The sequence below is a fragment of the Molossus molossus genome, unplaced genomic scaffold, assembly GCF_014108415.1.
Source record: "Molossus molossus isolate mMolMol1 unplaced genomic scaffold, mMolMol1.p scaffold_m16_p_24, whole genome shotgun sequence".
Taxonomy (NCBI): Eukaryota; Metazoa; Chordata; class Mammalia; order Chiroptera; family Molossidae; genus Molossus; species Molossus molossus.
Genome location: NW_023425360.1, coordinates 7718242 through 7732486, shown reverse-complemented (window position 1 = coordinate 7732486; position 14245 = coordinate 7718242). Strand labels below are relative to the sequence as shown.

The 14245-nt window shown below is 56.9% G+C and overlaps 1 protein-coding gene across 8 annotated transcripts in view; it reads right to left on the bottom strand.

Annotated features, from left to right (window-relative positions):
- Window positions 1-6890: 6890 nt before the first annotated feature.
- CHD2 (chromodomain helicase DNA binding protein 2) overlaps window positions 6891-14245 on the bottom strand; it is a 91916-nt gene continuing 84561 nt past the window's right edge. For 5 of the 8 annotated variants that reach the window (XM_036277867.1, XM_036277866.1, XM_036277862.1 and 2 more), the window contains 2 exons: window positions 12807-13047; window positions 10003-10425 (listed from right to left, as the gene is read on the bottom strand). In XM_036277867.1, coding sequence (XP_036133760.1) covers window positions 10092-10425; window positions 12807-13047 — 575 coding nt within the window. In that variant the 3' untranslated portion in view covers window positions 10003-10091. Of the gene's footprint in view, window positions 10426-12323; window positions 12710-12806; window positions 13048-14245 lie in introns of those variants that run through there. The other 3 variants (XR_004961470.1, XM_036277861.1, XM_036277865.1) reach the window with 3 other exon arrangements.

Here is a 14245-nt window from a genome sequence, read left to right as displayed (position 1 = left end):
AGCCCCTGCCGTGCACTGAAGGCCCGCCCGCCCGCCCGCCATAGCGCACACTGACACTCACACACTCAGCACGGGCACGGCCGAGGCGTCCTCAAGGCCCATCCCCAGGCCGTGTGTGTCGCACATGCTCTGAGTGCTGCCACTCGTGGACGGAGGCCCTTCCCTGGCCCCTTCCTCCACTGCCCCCCGCGCCCCCGTACTTAGGAAGCCAAGTGGAGTTTCTAAATGTCTACAAGGAAAACTGCCCTTTGATTTCTGTTTCTTCCCCTCCAGCAGACGGCAAGAGCCCCTGGGCAGGGGGCTTGGCCAAAGGGCGTGGGCAGGAGACCGGTGGACGGGGCCAGCTGGCCTGCCCTGATCCTCTGCTCCCGCCCAGCTGCCCCCAGAGCCCTGCCCCCCGCCCCGTCCACCCAGGGCTGCATCTGGGAGAGCCGCAGGCTTGGCAAGGTCTGCCCCGTCCGGTCCCTTCCCTAAGCCCGGGGCCCTGCAGCCGGTGACCTGCAGCAGGGAGCCCAGGGACCTGCTGCCCGGCCCAGGGGCACCCTCCCAGAACCCCCACAGGCCTCATTGTCCGCGCCTGCCCCCTGGCGTCCACACAGCTCCTCTGCTGTCCCAGGGACCTCTCATACACTGGCCCAGGAGGCTGGGGCACGTCCCCACCTCCCCCTCCAAGAGGTCCCCTTTCTCTGCCAAACCAGGGTGGGCGGGTGGGGGGGTGAGGCCCCTGCTGGGTGTAGACAGCCCCGATGTTGGAAGGAAAAAGTGAAGCACTTTATTTTGGTTGTGTTTGCTCTCATGTTCTGCTTGGACGTGGGGACCCCTCACTGCGTCCTGTGTCTGTGACCGGTGTGGAGTGTCACCTCGTGTACATACTGTAAATTATTTATTAATGGCTAAATGCAAGTAAAGTTTGGGTTTTTGTTTTATTTTCCTTTGGACTATGTGTCGGGGTTTTGTTTCCTGAACCAGACTGGTTTCTTTGGGGGGGTGCAGAGTTGACTTTGGTGGTGGGTGTCCCCGACAGTGTATGGACAGTGTGTGTTTGGTGGGGGCAGCCAGCATGCGTGTGTGTGCGTGTGCGTGTGTGTGGTAAATGTGTGCAGAGGTGTAGCAGCTTACAACCCAAGTCCCTGCTTCTCTAAAGTTACTTTTATCCCTTTGATGAGCTGCCTTTGGGGCTGCAGGGGTCCAGGTCCTCGGGCCCCGGTGGAGCTGGAACAGTCTCAGGGACATACGGGCACATTGCGGAAGGACATGAGATGCCCCCAGGGGCGCGGTGGGGTGTGCTCCCTCTCAGCCGTCAGTCTGGAGCCCCAGACCCGGGACGGTCCCCTGCAGCCTGGTGGAAGAGGAACACTCACTGAGTCCACACACACCGCGAGTTGACTTGCCAGGGATTCCTTAGCAAGGGCAGGGCCCAGACGTACAGCGAGGTCCCTTCCTGCTCTTACCGCCAAATGCCACGGAGTCAGAGTAGCTGCCCAGTTAGGCCAGGCCACGGTACCGAACCCCCGCTTCCCTGTGTGACCTTGGGCGAGTCACTTAACCTCTCCGAGCCTGCATCCCTCCGTCTGTAGAGCGAGGAGTGCCCGTCACAGAGGGTTGCTGGAGACTCCAGGAGTTAATTCCTGGCCGGTACCCAGGCCAGGGCCCTGCTCAGTGAGTGTCCTGTGTCCCTCCCCAGCAGAAGTGGGTGGGTGAGAGGAGGGGAGAGACACACAGAACCATCGAGCCAGCAAGGGGAGGAACCGAGGGAGCATGCACCCTGGTCCCAACCTAAGAAGAAAGGCCAAAAGTCAGGGGAACTTTCTGGACCCCAACTCTTACACTACCAGAAAGAACTCAGTAGTCTAGACTTTGGGAGGAAGGAGCCAGCCTGGAAGGGACAAAACAAAGCCAGAACATACCCACGCGTCTTACCCGGTTGCCCTAACTGTCAGCACCCATGGACCTCCCCCCGCCCCCCAGAATAACTCCCAGGAGAGGCGCCACCAAGGTGGCAAAGCCATGGACACATGGCCAGCACAGAAGAACAGATGATCAAGAAGCCAGGGCACACAGTTGTTTTTTTTTTTTTAAAGAAACCTTGTTCACCATTCGACGAAAAGGCTCCATTCCTTGCCAGCAATACTCTCGGTTTGGACTTTGTTCAGGACCTTCCATTTCGGCGGAGATTCCTTTCCAAGGACCTGCTGCCAGTGCCCTCGTGAACATGGGAATTTGCATGTCATGTGAGTGTCGGAGTCTTCAGCTACACGCTTCCCGAGGAGCTGCCGTGCCGTGCACGGTGGGCTGGGTGGGAGCAGGACTCGGTGCCAGTTCGCTTGTGACCCGCCAGCCCCGGTAAACACATTTGCAGACGGCGGTGCGAGCCCCTCTCCATCCCCATTCGGGTTGGTGAACCAGAATTTATAAGGAGAAGACAGGAGAGAACGGGCTGTTTAAAAACAAACGAGGATCATTTCTAAGAAAGGGGGCAAACTCGGGGTGAGGAGAATTAGAACACGGGGGCAGGAGTGGGGCTCCTCAGGCGATGCCAGGGAGCGGCGCGGAGCGGGGGGTGGTCTCGGGCGGGCGGCGGGACGACTTGGCATCTAAGCTGGCTCTGCCCGGCGCTCGCTGTGTGGTCTGCCTTGGATTTTTTGAGCCTTAGATTCCTTATTTGTAAAATGGAATTATGAGTACCTACCTCCCAAGGTCATTCTAGAAATCCAATGAGCTCATGCTCATAAACCGCCTGGCACCTGGACCCTGGTGCAGCGCAGAGGCCTCCGGGGATGGCGGTCCCTTCCCTCTGCAACCGTGTGTGCGTGCGTGCGTGCGCGTGTGCGTGTGCATCTCCTTCATCGACGACTCTCCCCCTCACTTTGCTGGAGAGTACAGCAGACGACCTCGCATTCTCTGTGCAGAGACACGTCAGTCAACAGCGGGTTGTATCACTGTCCCATAGTGACAAGGATGCCCCTGGATGTGGGGAGAGGGGGACAAACTTCCCTCTCTGGTGGGGTCCGGGGGAATCTCTGACTCACTCACCCACAGGCATTTGGGGAGCCAGACATGCAAAGAGGGGGGGAGCATTCTACACAGAAGAGTGTGTTCCAAGAGCCTGGTGCCGTGGAAACAAAGAGATGGGCCTTATGATAGGGAGGGGACACATCACGGGACACAGGGGTCACAGAGAGGCCAGGCCCCACAGGCCTCACCAGCTGGGGCACAGCTTAGCATTTTTTTCCTTTATTGACTTTAGAAAGAGAGGAAGGGAGAGGGAGAGAGAGAGAAAAATTGATGAGAGAACATCGACTGGCCGCCTCCTGCATGCCCCCCACTGGGGATCGGGCGCACAACCTGGGCACGTGCCCTGACCGGGAACCGAACCGGTGACCTCTTGGTGCAGGGTCGACGCCCAACCCCTGAGCCACACCGGCCGGGTGACAACGTAGCCTTTTATCGCAGTTGCCATGAAGCCATTACAGGTTTGAGGATGGGAGCCATGTGCCCGACCTGGGTTTGAAGGAACTGCTGCAGCTGCCGGAGCCCGCTAGGCGCAGGACCGTCAGGAGAGAGGAAGTGAGCCGGGGGCGGTGGCACAAAGCCAGACCAAAGTGGGGTGGCCGTGGCCGAGCTGGAGCTGACACCAATGGCCGGCTTTGGGCCTAATAGGAGCAGGGTTTGGGGAGAGAATTTGAGAAGGGACGAGGCGGAGGTGGATGTCCTACTGCAGGGGTGCTCAGGAAGACGCATACGAGACATTACAAGAGGAGGGCACCCCGTCTGCTGTGACAATGTGCAGGCGCCGAAGTGTTCAGGGCTCGGTGGCCTCTGTTGGCCCAGGGAAGAAACCACCAGGAATGGGAACCCAAAGAGCAGGGTCCGAGGTGCTGCTCAGAGGAAACTAAGCTCGAGCTGAACTGTGACAATGACTAAGACCCAGCAGGCAGCTGGAGGTGACCAGGGAGGGGGAGGAGGCAGGGGCCCAGGGCAGAGCTCCCAGAACAGTCTGGCTGCAGTCGGGACGCTCAGGGGGACAGAGAAGTCCTGAGTGGCCAGCAGGGGCAGCTCACAGAGGGCCTCGTGCCCACAGTGAGGGCCGTGGGGGGCAGCCATGGGGTCTGGGCCTTGAGGCTCAGGATGGTCCTCTGGCCGCCACACAAGTGGGAGGGAGGAGGGGCTGGACCCAGAAGCAGGTGATGGTGGAGCAGGAGCTGCCCTTCAGCCCTGGAGGGCACAGTGCCCAGCTGCCGGGCTGGCTGATGCCCTAAGGAGGCCAGGACGTGGCTGGTCAGAGCGGCGCCCTGGCCTCCCCTTGCAGCCTCTACCCTAACCCTCCCCTGTCATGCCCCACTGTCTGCTGGGACAGGCTTTGGTCGTAGGCTCCACAGCCCAGGGGAGCGGCCTGCTGGGCAAGGGAGTGAGGGCTGAGCCTGGGGCCGGGAAGGCCATTTGTGGGTATCTGCTACCCTCTGCTGGACACTCCTGGAACCACATGCCCTCAGGGCCCTCGGTCAGGGAAAGGGAGCTGCGGATCCCCAAACACAGAGCAGACCCCACCTGTGGTGGCCTGTGTCACCTCCAACCAGCACCAGGATGTCCCAACACTGTTCTCTGACACTGATGGGTGCTGAGCCCCTCACGTGTCACCTCGGTGACCTCACTGACCCCGCCACATGCCTTTAACTGTAACTCTAGGGGCAGGGGTGGGGGCCGCACGCCCCAGGCCTGAGATACCAATACCAGCTCACACCACACGTCTCACCAAATGAGCCTGACCAAACATAGACTGATTTTTAAGTGGATGATTTGGTATGGCCCTCAAATGATGTTATAAATACCCGAATGGCCCTTGGCAGAAAAAAGGTTCCCCACCCCTGCCTAGAGGGACAGAATGCCAGACGGTTCCCGCTCTGGTCTGCCCAGTGCGGGGCGGCCCCTCCCGCAGCCCTCCCTCAGCTACCAGCACCCTGCCCCCCTCCCACACCTCCTGGGTCTCCTCTCTGGCCTTTTCACCTGACATTGTGTCCCCCGGTTTGCTTGTCTTGGGTCTGCGTCTAACTCACAGCCCGGAGGGCAGGGCCCCATCCTGGTTCGGCCTGTGTCCCCAGACCAAGGCCTGGCCCACAGCAGAGGTTCCGAATCTTGGTGAAGGTAAAAACGGTCTCTGTTTGGTCTCAGCTGTACCACCCCTTACCTGTGTCCCCCCGAAGGTTCAGGATGGGCCTCCCTCCGGGGGTTCGAGTCCCCCTAGAGCAAGCCTCATCCTTGGTCCCTCCAGGGTGCTGGGCTTGAACCCTAACTCTGGCTCTGGGTGAAGGCTGCTGGGACACAATGCCAAGCGGACCCACCCCCCAGGCCAGCAGGGTCAGTACCCCCTCCCAAACCTCCCTCCTCTCCCCCACCCGCTGTGCCCCAGACTGAGAGCAGTCACCCTCCTGGTGGGCCTGAGGGTTTAGAAACCTTTTCGTTTTACCTTTGAGCTCACTTAAAAACCACGCAAACCCTAGAAGCTGCTTCCTTTGTTTGCAAATGACAAGGCCATCTGCCAACCACACGCAGGGAAGGACCAAATGGGGGCAACACAGGGACCTTTCCTGCCCAGTCTTCAGACCATCCCGGTCCCGAGTCCACCACGGTGCCTGTAAACCCCCCCCAGGCAGCTGGCCCAAGGAGTGGACATTATTCTGTCTTTGAGGTGGAGAGCCCATAGGTCAAGGACTTGTCCCCATTCCCACACAAAGCCAGGTCACATGACCAGGGAACGGTGCCGGGAGCCTGATGTCCAGCCTAGGCCAGGGACCGCCAGGGCCCAGGGTTCTACAGGCCAGAGGGCTGGTCCAGGGCTTCAGTTAGCACCAACCTGGCCCTGCTCCTTTAAGAGTCCCGGGTTGGAACCCAGAGCCCAGCCTGGTCTGGCAAACCGCAGGGCCTTGCGTTTCATTAGGTGACCTTTCTGTTGGCACTAATTGAGGACCTGCCTCCGTGCCAGATGTGTGAGGCCCCGCCAGGGAGGAGGGAGGGGGCCTGGGCCCGCTTCTTCCAGTAAAAGGCAGGCGTTTTGGCAGGAGTCGGCCGGACGCTTCCTTGCGGTTGTAAATCGCAGTAAGCTGATTACTGCAGCACTTGTTCGCAAAGTTTCCCCAAGTCCGTCCAGCTGAGTGGCGCTCGCAACAGGGCGGCGAGGCTGTCGGCAGGAAGGGACCCCATTCTTCTTTGGGTCTTGTAACTTAAAAACGACCTGCCGTACAACCCAGGCTCCTTCGAGGACAGCCCACACTGCGGCCCGGTCTCCTGGACAGACCAGGGGTCCAGAGCTTCACAAAGATGGGAGTTTGCTTTCCACAGTCACTGAAGTCGCAGAAAGACCTGTGGGTCTGGCTGCCCGAGCCGCCCGAGCCACCCTCCTCTGCGCCTGCCCCGGGCCAAACTGCTGAGTGAACGTGTGTGTCAGTGTTTCCATTATAAAATGCTCTCTCCCTTCGAGAGTATATAACCCAACTGTTAAAATCACCCTCAAGGCTGCAGGCTGGCAGACACGGTGTTTTTATTTCCTATGGACAGAGGGGGCCGCGGGACCCGTGTGGACGGACGGGCACAGGTCTCCAGAGGCACCTTCAGGTCACCTGCAGCTCCTCGGGTCCTCTCCCCAGGGCAGGGACCAGGGCTGCAGACCAGAGCCGCTCCAGGGGACTGGGAACCTGTGACACTGGCTGCTCAGGGAAAACCCCAGAAACCCCGGTGAGGTCCCGGACCCAACACAGATGTCGAACCATCCCCAGGACTGCGACCGAGGGACGGAAGATGAGGTGCGTCGTCACAGCTCACGCAACGCAACGTGTTCACCCGATTCTAGAAATCCTTAGTGACACTTTTTAATATACAAGAATCAAAAGTACAGCAGTTTTACAATGTAGGAAAATTTAATACATACTATATAAACAACATTATTTACATCAGAAATCACTAGGACAGTGGCATTTTTCACAAATATAAATTAATTACTGTTTAGTCAACAGGTTTTAAAAGTCCACAATTTTACAATAAAGAAAAAAACATCTGCCCCCAAGCGAGGGGGCGCAGATGGACTAAAGCAGCCTGGACCTTTGGCCTGGCTCTCCTGGCCGGACGCGGCAGCCCCGACAAGCCGGAGGACCCCTGGGGCTGGGCCCCGGGCCAGCGGTCCTGCTGCCGAGTGGATTTTGGTCTGTGGGTATCAGTGTCTGTGCGTCTGCGCCGTACGTCCTGGCACAGCGTCAGACACCAGGCTGGTCTGCAGCACGGCGTGAGGAGGATTCTGGGCGCCCATGAAGGGCTCAGGGAATGACGGGAGAGGGAGCCGGGGCCCATCGGGTGGGCCCCATGGAGGGCCTGGCTGCTTCCATCCAGCAGCCATGGTGAGTCTGGGGTCCACGTGTCCTCTTCCAGGGTGACAGCAGACTGTTCATCCTTGTTGATGTTCGGGTTTCGGGTGAGGCTGACTCCCCTCCTCCTCACTCCCACTATTTCTCCCGTTAGGAAACCTTTCCCAGCTGGCTCCACGGAGACCAACCTCAGACTCCTGGGGCAGCTCCTCCCACCAAGGGAGAGAATTTCTACCTGTGCAAATTTTGGTTTTTAATCTCAGCATAGGGTGTTCATACTGACTAAGGTCAATGAGGAAATGCCTCCCTTCTCCCAAAGCACCCTTCAAACATTCAACACCTACAGCAGATGCTTTTACGGGGATACTGCAATTTTATAATCACTTTAACACTGATCGGCTGATGCTGCCTCTCCTACGTCGTATGGCACTCCAAGGCCTGCATGTGAACAAGACGTTCCCGCTCCTCACGATGAGACTCGGGGGTACCGCACATCTCCTAAACCACCACGAGCTCCGACGAGTACTGAACGCAGGGCTGACTGCTCTGGCCTCTGCAGGAAAGGCAGCCGTGCCTCCCGGAGGCCACGACCCAACCCCACTTCCCCGGGGGAAGACATGGGGCTCACCCCCTGCCCGCCCGCCACCATCACTCAAGGACCTGGCCAGGCAACCCCACCTCCCTCTGTCCTGGGCGGCCCCACACGGGCAGTGAGTGCCGTCAGCAAGAAGCTGAGCCTGTGGCGGCAAAGCAGAGACCTGATCTCCGTTCTCCCGCGGAGCAGGCGGGCACCGCACGGCCCAGTGGATGACCAGCCGGGCCTCCTATGCAGTCCTTGGGCTCCCTCAGGGCATCATGGTGCAGCCTAGGGAGAAGAGCCCCAAGTAGCAGGAGGTACATGAGGTGGTGACCCACTGACTCACAGGACGAGCTGAGGACCCAGACCCCTCTAGGACCCCGCACTGGCCAGCCCAGGGGTGCTCTGCAGCAGGGAGCATCGGCCACCAGAGCCCTGCTTCCCTGGGGGACGCCACTTGGGGTTAGCAAAGGCATCGATGGTGCTGCCCAGGGTACCAGGCAAGTGAGTGACAGTGATTTCACGAAGTCCCCACAGGTCAGTTCAGGGAGGCTAATGCCGTGTGCGCCCAGTGGGAGGGTTTTCACCAGCTCTGAGCCGGACACCTACAGGAACACTGTATGTTCAAGTCAGTTACGCTGTCTCCATCCAGAGAGGCCTTCGGATACGTACGCTAACAATACTGGCAAGCTCTACTTAAAGTGAATGAAACCAGGCCCCAGGAGCAGTAAATGAAAGGAGCCTGCTCAGTGGATGCGACCACCTGGCTGCCCAGTCCTGACTCACTGTCTGCAGCTAGTCCTCGGACGCCCCTATCGTGGGGGAGCTCCTAGGGTCTGTGCTTCAGCTTCAGGTCTAGTGTCAGGGCAGCTAGTCCTCGGACGCCCCTATCGTGGGGGAGCTCCTGGGGTCTGTGCTTCAGCTTCAGGTCTAGTGTCAGGGCAGCTAGTCCTCGGACACTCCTATCGTGGGGGAGCTCCTGGGGTCTGTGCTTCAGCTTCAGGTCTAGTGTCAGGGCAGCTAGTCCTCGGACACTCCTATCGTGGGGGAGCTCCTGGGGTCTGTGCTTCAGCTGCTCTCATTCTGAACACGATGCAGGTCTAGTATCAGGGCAGCCTGCTCACCACGGGTGACAACTTACTTTTCATCCGTCCCCCCAGGAGTCAGAGGTGACGGTGTCGTCCACTTTCCTGGAGCTGTGCAAAGGGACCTAAAGCGCAACCGGCACGTGCTGACCTAGTGCAACACGGAGCTCCCAGCTGGGGAACCTGCCCCCACCTGCCGAGTGCCCCACTGGCGCCCGCTCTGCTGCCCGCCTCTCCAGGCTCTGGGCTTTTCTGCTTCTCGTCGGGCTTCAGAAATCCACCAGGGACCACAGTTTCTGGCCACTCCCAACCAAGTCAGACCCGTGCTGATTCTGCTGACCCCCACTACACAAACGGCAGCCGTTCGGACCCAGGTCTCCCTGGCACAGCAGGCACAGGAGGCCCACTCGGAAGGACCACACCTTCAAAATGTGGACAGTGTGGGAAAAATTAGTGTTTGTAGGGAAGGGGCCATTGTGAGTTGTTCCCCTCTCTATCCCCCCACCCCCCGCAACACAGGTGTCACATGACGCCCAAGGGTATCACTTCTCCCAAGAACACAGTTGAGGGGTGTACCTGCTCCCCCCTTAAAGCCCCCACCCGCTCATCCCCACGCCCACTCCCCGTCAGCAGCATCGTCACGTCCTGTGAACAAAGTCACGCACTGCCAGCAGGTCCCGGCAGCCGCATGCACACATTCCTCCCCCGACCCACCGAGTCCTGGGTGCAGTGACCCTGGCAATGAAACATTCACGACTACGACCTTCCTTCTTCGCTGGGGAAGCACAGCCCGTGAAGCTGGGACACAAAAGTCACCTCTTCTCCTAGCACCCAGCAGAGTGGGAGGCCGGAACCAGGCTGCAACGGCGTGGTGCCAGAGCGCAGGAGTGGTGACCACACCGCGGCGACCGAACGGAAGCCCCCACTCCCAGAAGCGCCCCTCCCCCGCCACGCTGCCGGCAGCAGCATGTCCAGAAACTCCACTTACTGGCCTAGATCACTGGCTCCCGTTGGATCAGACCGAAAACATCCAGGTGCTTAATGACTCTTGCTCTCCCCTTTCTTCCAAGCTGTCCTTTATGTTTTCCGAATATTCCAGTTATAATCTGGGTTGTTTTTCTGTTCTAGTGACCTCTCCAAAGGAGACCTATGATCCAGGGGTGACTTGGAGTCATGAGGAGATTTCTGAGAAGGGGGCGAGCGAGGATCTGACACTGCAGGGTGCAGCGGGGGCAGAGGCTGTTTGTACTCCCCCAATTTGTCTGTGTGGAAAGAGCGGTAATGGTCTGAGGGTCCCTGGCCATGGTAGCCCATAGGGGGGCGGTGATCAGACATTCGTCGGAAATCCTGCTGGTGGTAATTCTGAGGCCTAAATTCATCAGATCTCCTCCGCTTGGAGTCATGGTGGTGCCTGAAACAGAGACGCAAGGATTAGCCGGGAGACCACGCCGGTTCCCCTCCCTGTCTTCCCGCCCAGTGCTCCGCACACACTCATACTCAAGGACACCTCCAAAGACTCACAGCAAGTGCTCACACTGCCAGGAGTCCGAAGCAAAACACAAGTAATCTCAAAGGGCTATTCTGCACTTACTGGCAAAACGCACCCTTTGAAATGACATGAGCGTCATCAAGGCTCAATGCAACAGCAACCTACTGAAACCACTGATGGATTTGGACACTCACACTCTCTGCAGAACTGGCAAGGTCTACACAAGTGCTCAAATTCTATGACCCAGCCCAGGAGAGAAAGAGCCACAGAAATTATTCTGTAATTTATTAGCAATAGCAAAAGCCATAATCAACCTAAATATTCAACAATAGGTGAATTATTTTAAAAACTGGACCCAGGCTGGTGTGGCTCAGTGGCTGAGCATTGTCCCATGCACTGAAAGGTTGCCGGTCTGCTTCCCAGTCAGGGCACATGCCCGGATTGCGGGCTCGATCCCTGGTAGGGGGCGTGCAGGAGGCAGCCAATTGATGTTCTGCTCACACATAGATGTTTCTCTTTCCCTCTCCCTCTTCCTGCCTCTCTAAAAATCAATACAAATATATTTTTAATTGGCGCAGTGCAAATAATATTATTTTACTTAGGACCTATGTAAACTGCTTGTTATCCTACTATAAAAGAACTGGTACAAATAAGTCTAGAACAAAAAGACAAACAACCCAACTCAGAAGTGGGTGAAGACCTCAGTAACTATCCTCTCAGAGCAGACGTACAAATGGCCACTAAGCACGTGGAGAGATGCTCGATATCCTAGTGAACATTAACCATCAGAGAAATGCAAGTCAAAACCACATGAGATCCCCTTTCACACCCACCAGGATGGCTCTACTCAAAAAAAACAGAAAATGAGTACTGGCAAAGACGTGGGAAACTGGAACCCTCACACACTGCTGGTAGGAATGAAAGACGGTTCCGCCTCTGTGCACCACCTAGTACCATACGACAGCAGCACTAGTTCTGGTAGCCGAAAGGCAGAAACAGCTCAGATGTCCGATGTCCGACAACGGGCGAATGGACAAACAGTATGACACATACATACAGTGGGATACTGCCGGCCATGAAAAGCAGTGAAGTCTGTCTGATACGTGCCGCAGCGTGGACGAGCCTCTAAAACCACTATGCTGTGTTCAAAGAAGGCAGTCACAAAGGCCACATTTTGTATGATTCCATTCACGCAAGATATCCACAATAAGTAAACCCACAGAAACAGAACACACACTGGTCACTGCCAGGGGCAGTGGAGAAGGCAAAATGGAGAGGGACTGTGCTTCATGGTTCGGGGTTTTCTCGGGGGTGACAAAGTGTTTTGAAACTTGACAGAGGTGGTGGTCATACTGAACAGGGAATACACTAAATTTCACTAAGCGGTTCCATTTTAAAAGAGTGAACTCATGCTATATGAATTTCACCTCAGTAACGAGAGAGAAAAATAGAAAGATGGGGGTGATTCCGTGCCAGTCAAATGGAGGAACGGAGACCAGATGTACCCTCCTGCATGAAACACTCAGAAAGAGACAACGTGCATGCAGCTGGGTTTTCCAGACGTCACGGGAAGTAGGGCAACAAATAACAGCGCTTCCTGAGGAGCGGGAAGCAGGTGGGATGGGCCCTGTGAGCCCCTCCCGGCCTTCCCTCCGCAGGTCCCAGGCCCGCACGGGGAAGGGAGGCCCAGAAGCCCAGCAGGCGTGCTGCGTGGAGCGCCCAGGGCGGGAACAGAACCACGACCGCTGGACTGCACAGGCCGATGCCCAGGAAGGCGCTACAGAGGTTCCCCTCCAGCACGCAGTGAGCTGGCTCCGCGGGTGCCACGTGAGGAAACGAGAGAACCAAATGGCTCCTTAACCCAGAGAACAAAAGTTACAACCTACAACCTGGCTTTCAGCACCTCCCACCTATCCCCTCTGTTCACCTCTGGGTGTCCTTTCCTGGGTGCCCATCAAGGCCTGGGCCTAACCCATCGCCCTGCTTAGCTGACTCTTCAGGGCCCAAATCTAGAATCAGCAGCCTCACCTCCTCCTCAGCCCTCAAGAAAAACACACCAGTCCCTGCTACCCAGCATCCAACTCGCATGTCAGCTGCCCACACTATGACCCCGCCCAGCACTGCAAAGGCGCTGTGAAGGCACCAACCTCTACGCAAACTCGGGGCCGCGCCTGGGCCCACGATGAGCACATTATCAGCTCTGCACCTGATAAACACAGTAATGCACATGTTGCTCATCCCCCCTAGGAATAGGAAAGCTCCCAGCAGAAGCCAGCTCCTGGTGTCCCAGAGCCTTTGCGTACCTGTCATAGTAATCTCGGTGTCCCCGGTGGTCTCGGTCACTGCTGTACGGGTCATAGGGCCTCTTTCTGGACAGATTGTTGGGCCGGTAGCTCCCGGAACGGTGGCTGTCCATGTGTCGCCGGTCCCCGTAGTGGTGGTCCTTGTACCAGTGCTGCTCATACTGGTGGTGCCTGTCACTGCCCCAGGGCGGATTGCTGCCGCCGTAGCTGAACTTCCTCTCCCTCTGCCAGTCTCCTCGATCTGCAGGAGAAGAAGGGACGGCCTCAGCACGGCAAGGAGGACTGAGTTTCACTTCCCCCGAAAGGCTGACACATGTCGTAAACAGGCATTAAATTTCCTCCTTTTTGCTGCTGCGAACATACTAGTGCTGAGTCCTAACATTCTTCCCCCCAAACTGTGAGGCAAAAGAGAATCCGCCTCCTTCTGAAATCTTAAGAACGATTGCTTTTTATTTTCCGCCCACTTACCTTCCCATCTGGGGCAGACCATACAAACGAAATGTCACTCAAAAGACAACATTAATTCAGAAAATAGCACTGCTGAATTCACAGCTGCAAAGTAATAAACTGCATGTCTGAAGTTTATCTACCCGCTAGTACCATAAGCTGTTCCGGGTCTCTGAGAAGTTGACTCCAAACTACACTTGCCGCCCACACCAAAATAAGGACCTCCTCCTCTAAAACCAATCCTCTATCTTTGGAGTGGGGTCAACACTCTGACTCTCAAGGACAGAGCCAAAGTAAAATTTGCTTTAGCTTTTGTATCCTCCATTTTCCCCTGCAGGGCAGAACCATGCTTATTTGAGTCAAACAAGGCAGTGAGAACACAGAGGTCCAGGCAGGGACGCCTCAGTGAGATGTCCACTCAGGACCCAGGAGTGTGATTTTACTTGGAAAACAGGGTCTTTGCAGATATAACTAAAGATTTCAAGATGAGGTTGTCTTGGATTTAGGTCCAGCCCTAAATCCAAGGACAGATACCCTTTCGAGGGAAAGGCAGGAGATCTGAGGTCCAGAGACCCCAAGGAAGGCCATACGGAGATGGAGCAGAGACTGGGGTGACGCAGCCACCAGCCAGGAGAGAAGCAGGGAACAGATTCCCCCTAGAGCCTCCAGAAGGAACCAACTTGCTGACACCTTGATGTCAGAGTCCAGCCTCCAGACTGTGAGAAAGTAATTCCTGCTGTTTTAAGGCACCAGTCTGTGACCCTTGGTGACAGCAGCCTGGGAAAACGAGCACAGAGACTAACCAGAAGGAGCTCTGTGGCCTCGTGGGAAATTCCATCTTCTATCTGCAACTGTGTTAAGAACAAAGACATGCCACCAAATAAATGCCTCTGCTCACTGCTGTTCTTCTGCATTTTTCTACGGAGCCAAAGAATAACACCACCAAGGAAACTACGGGCTTGGAAATTTACACCATTAAAATACCGTCCAGT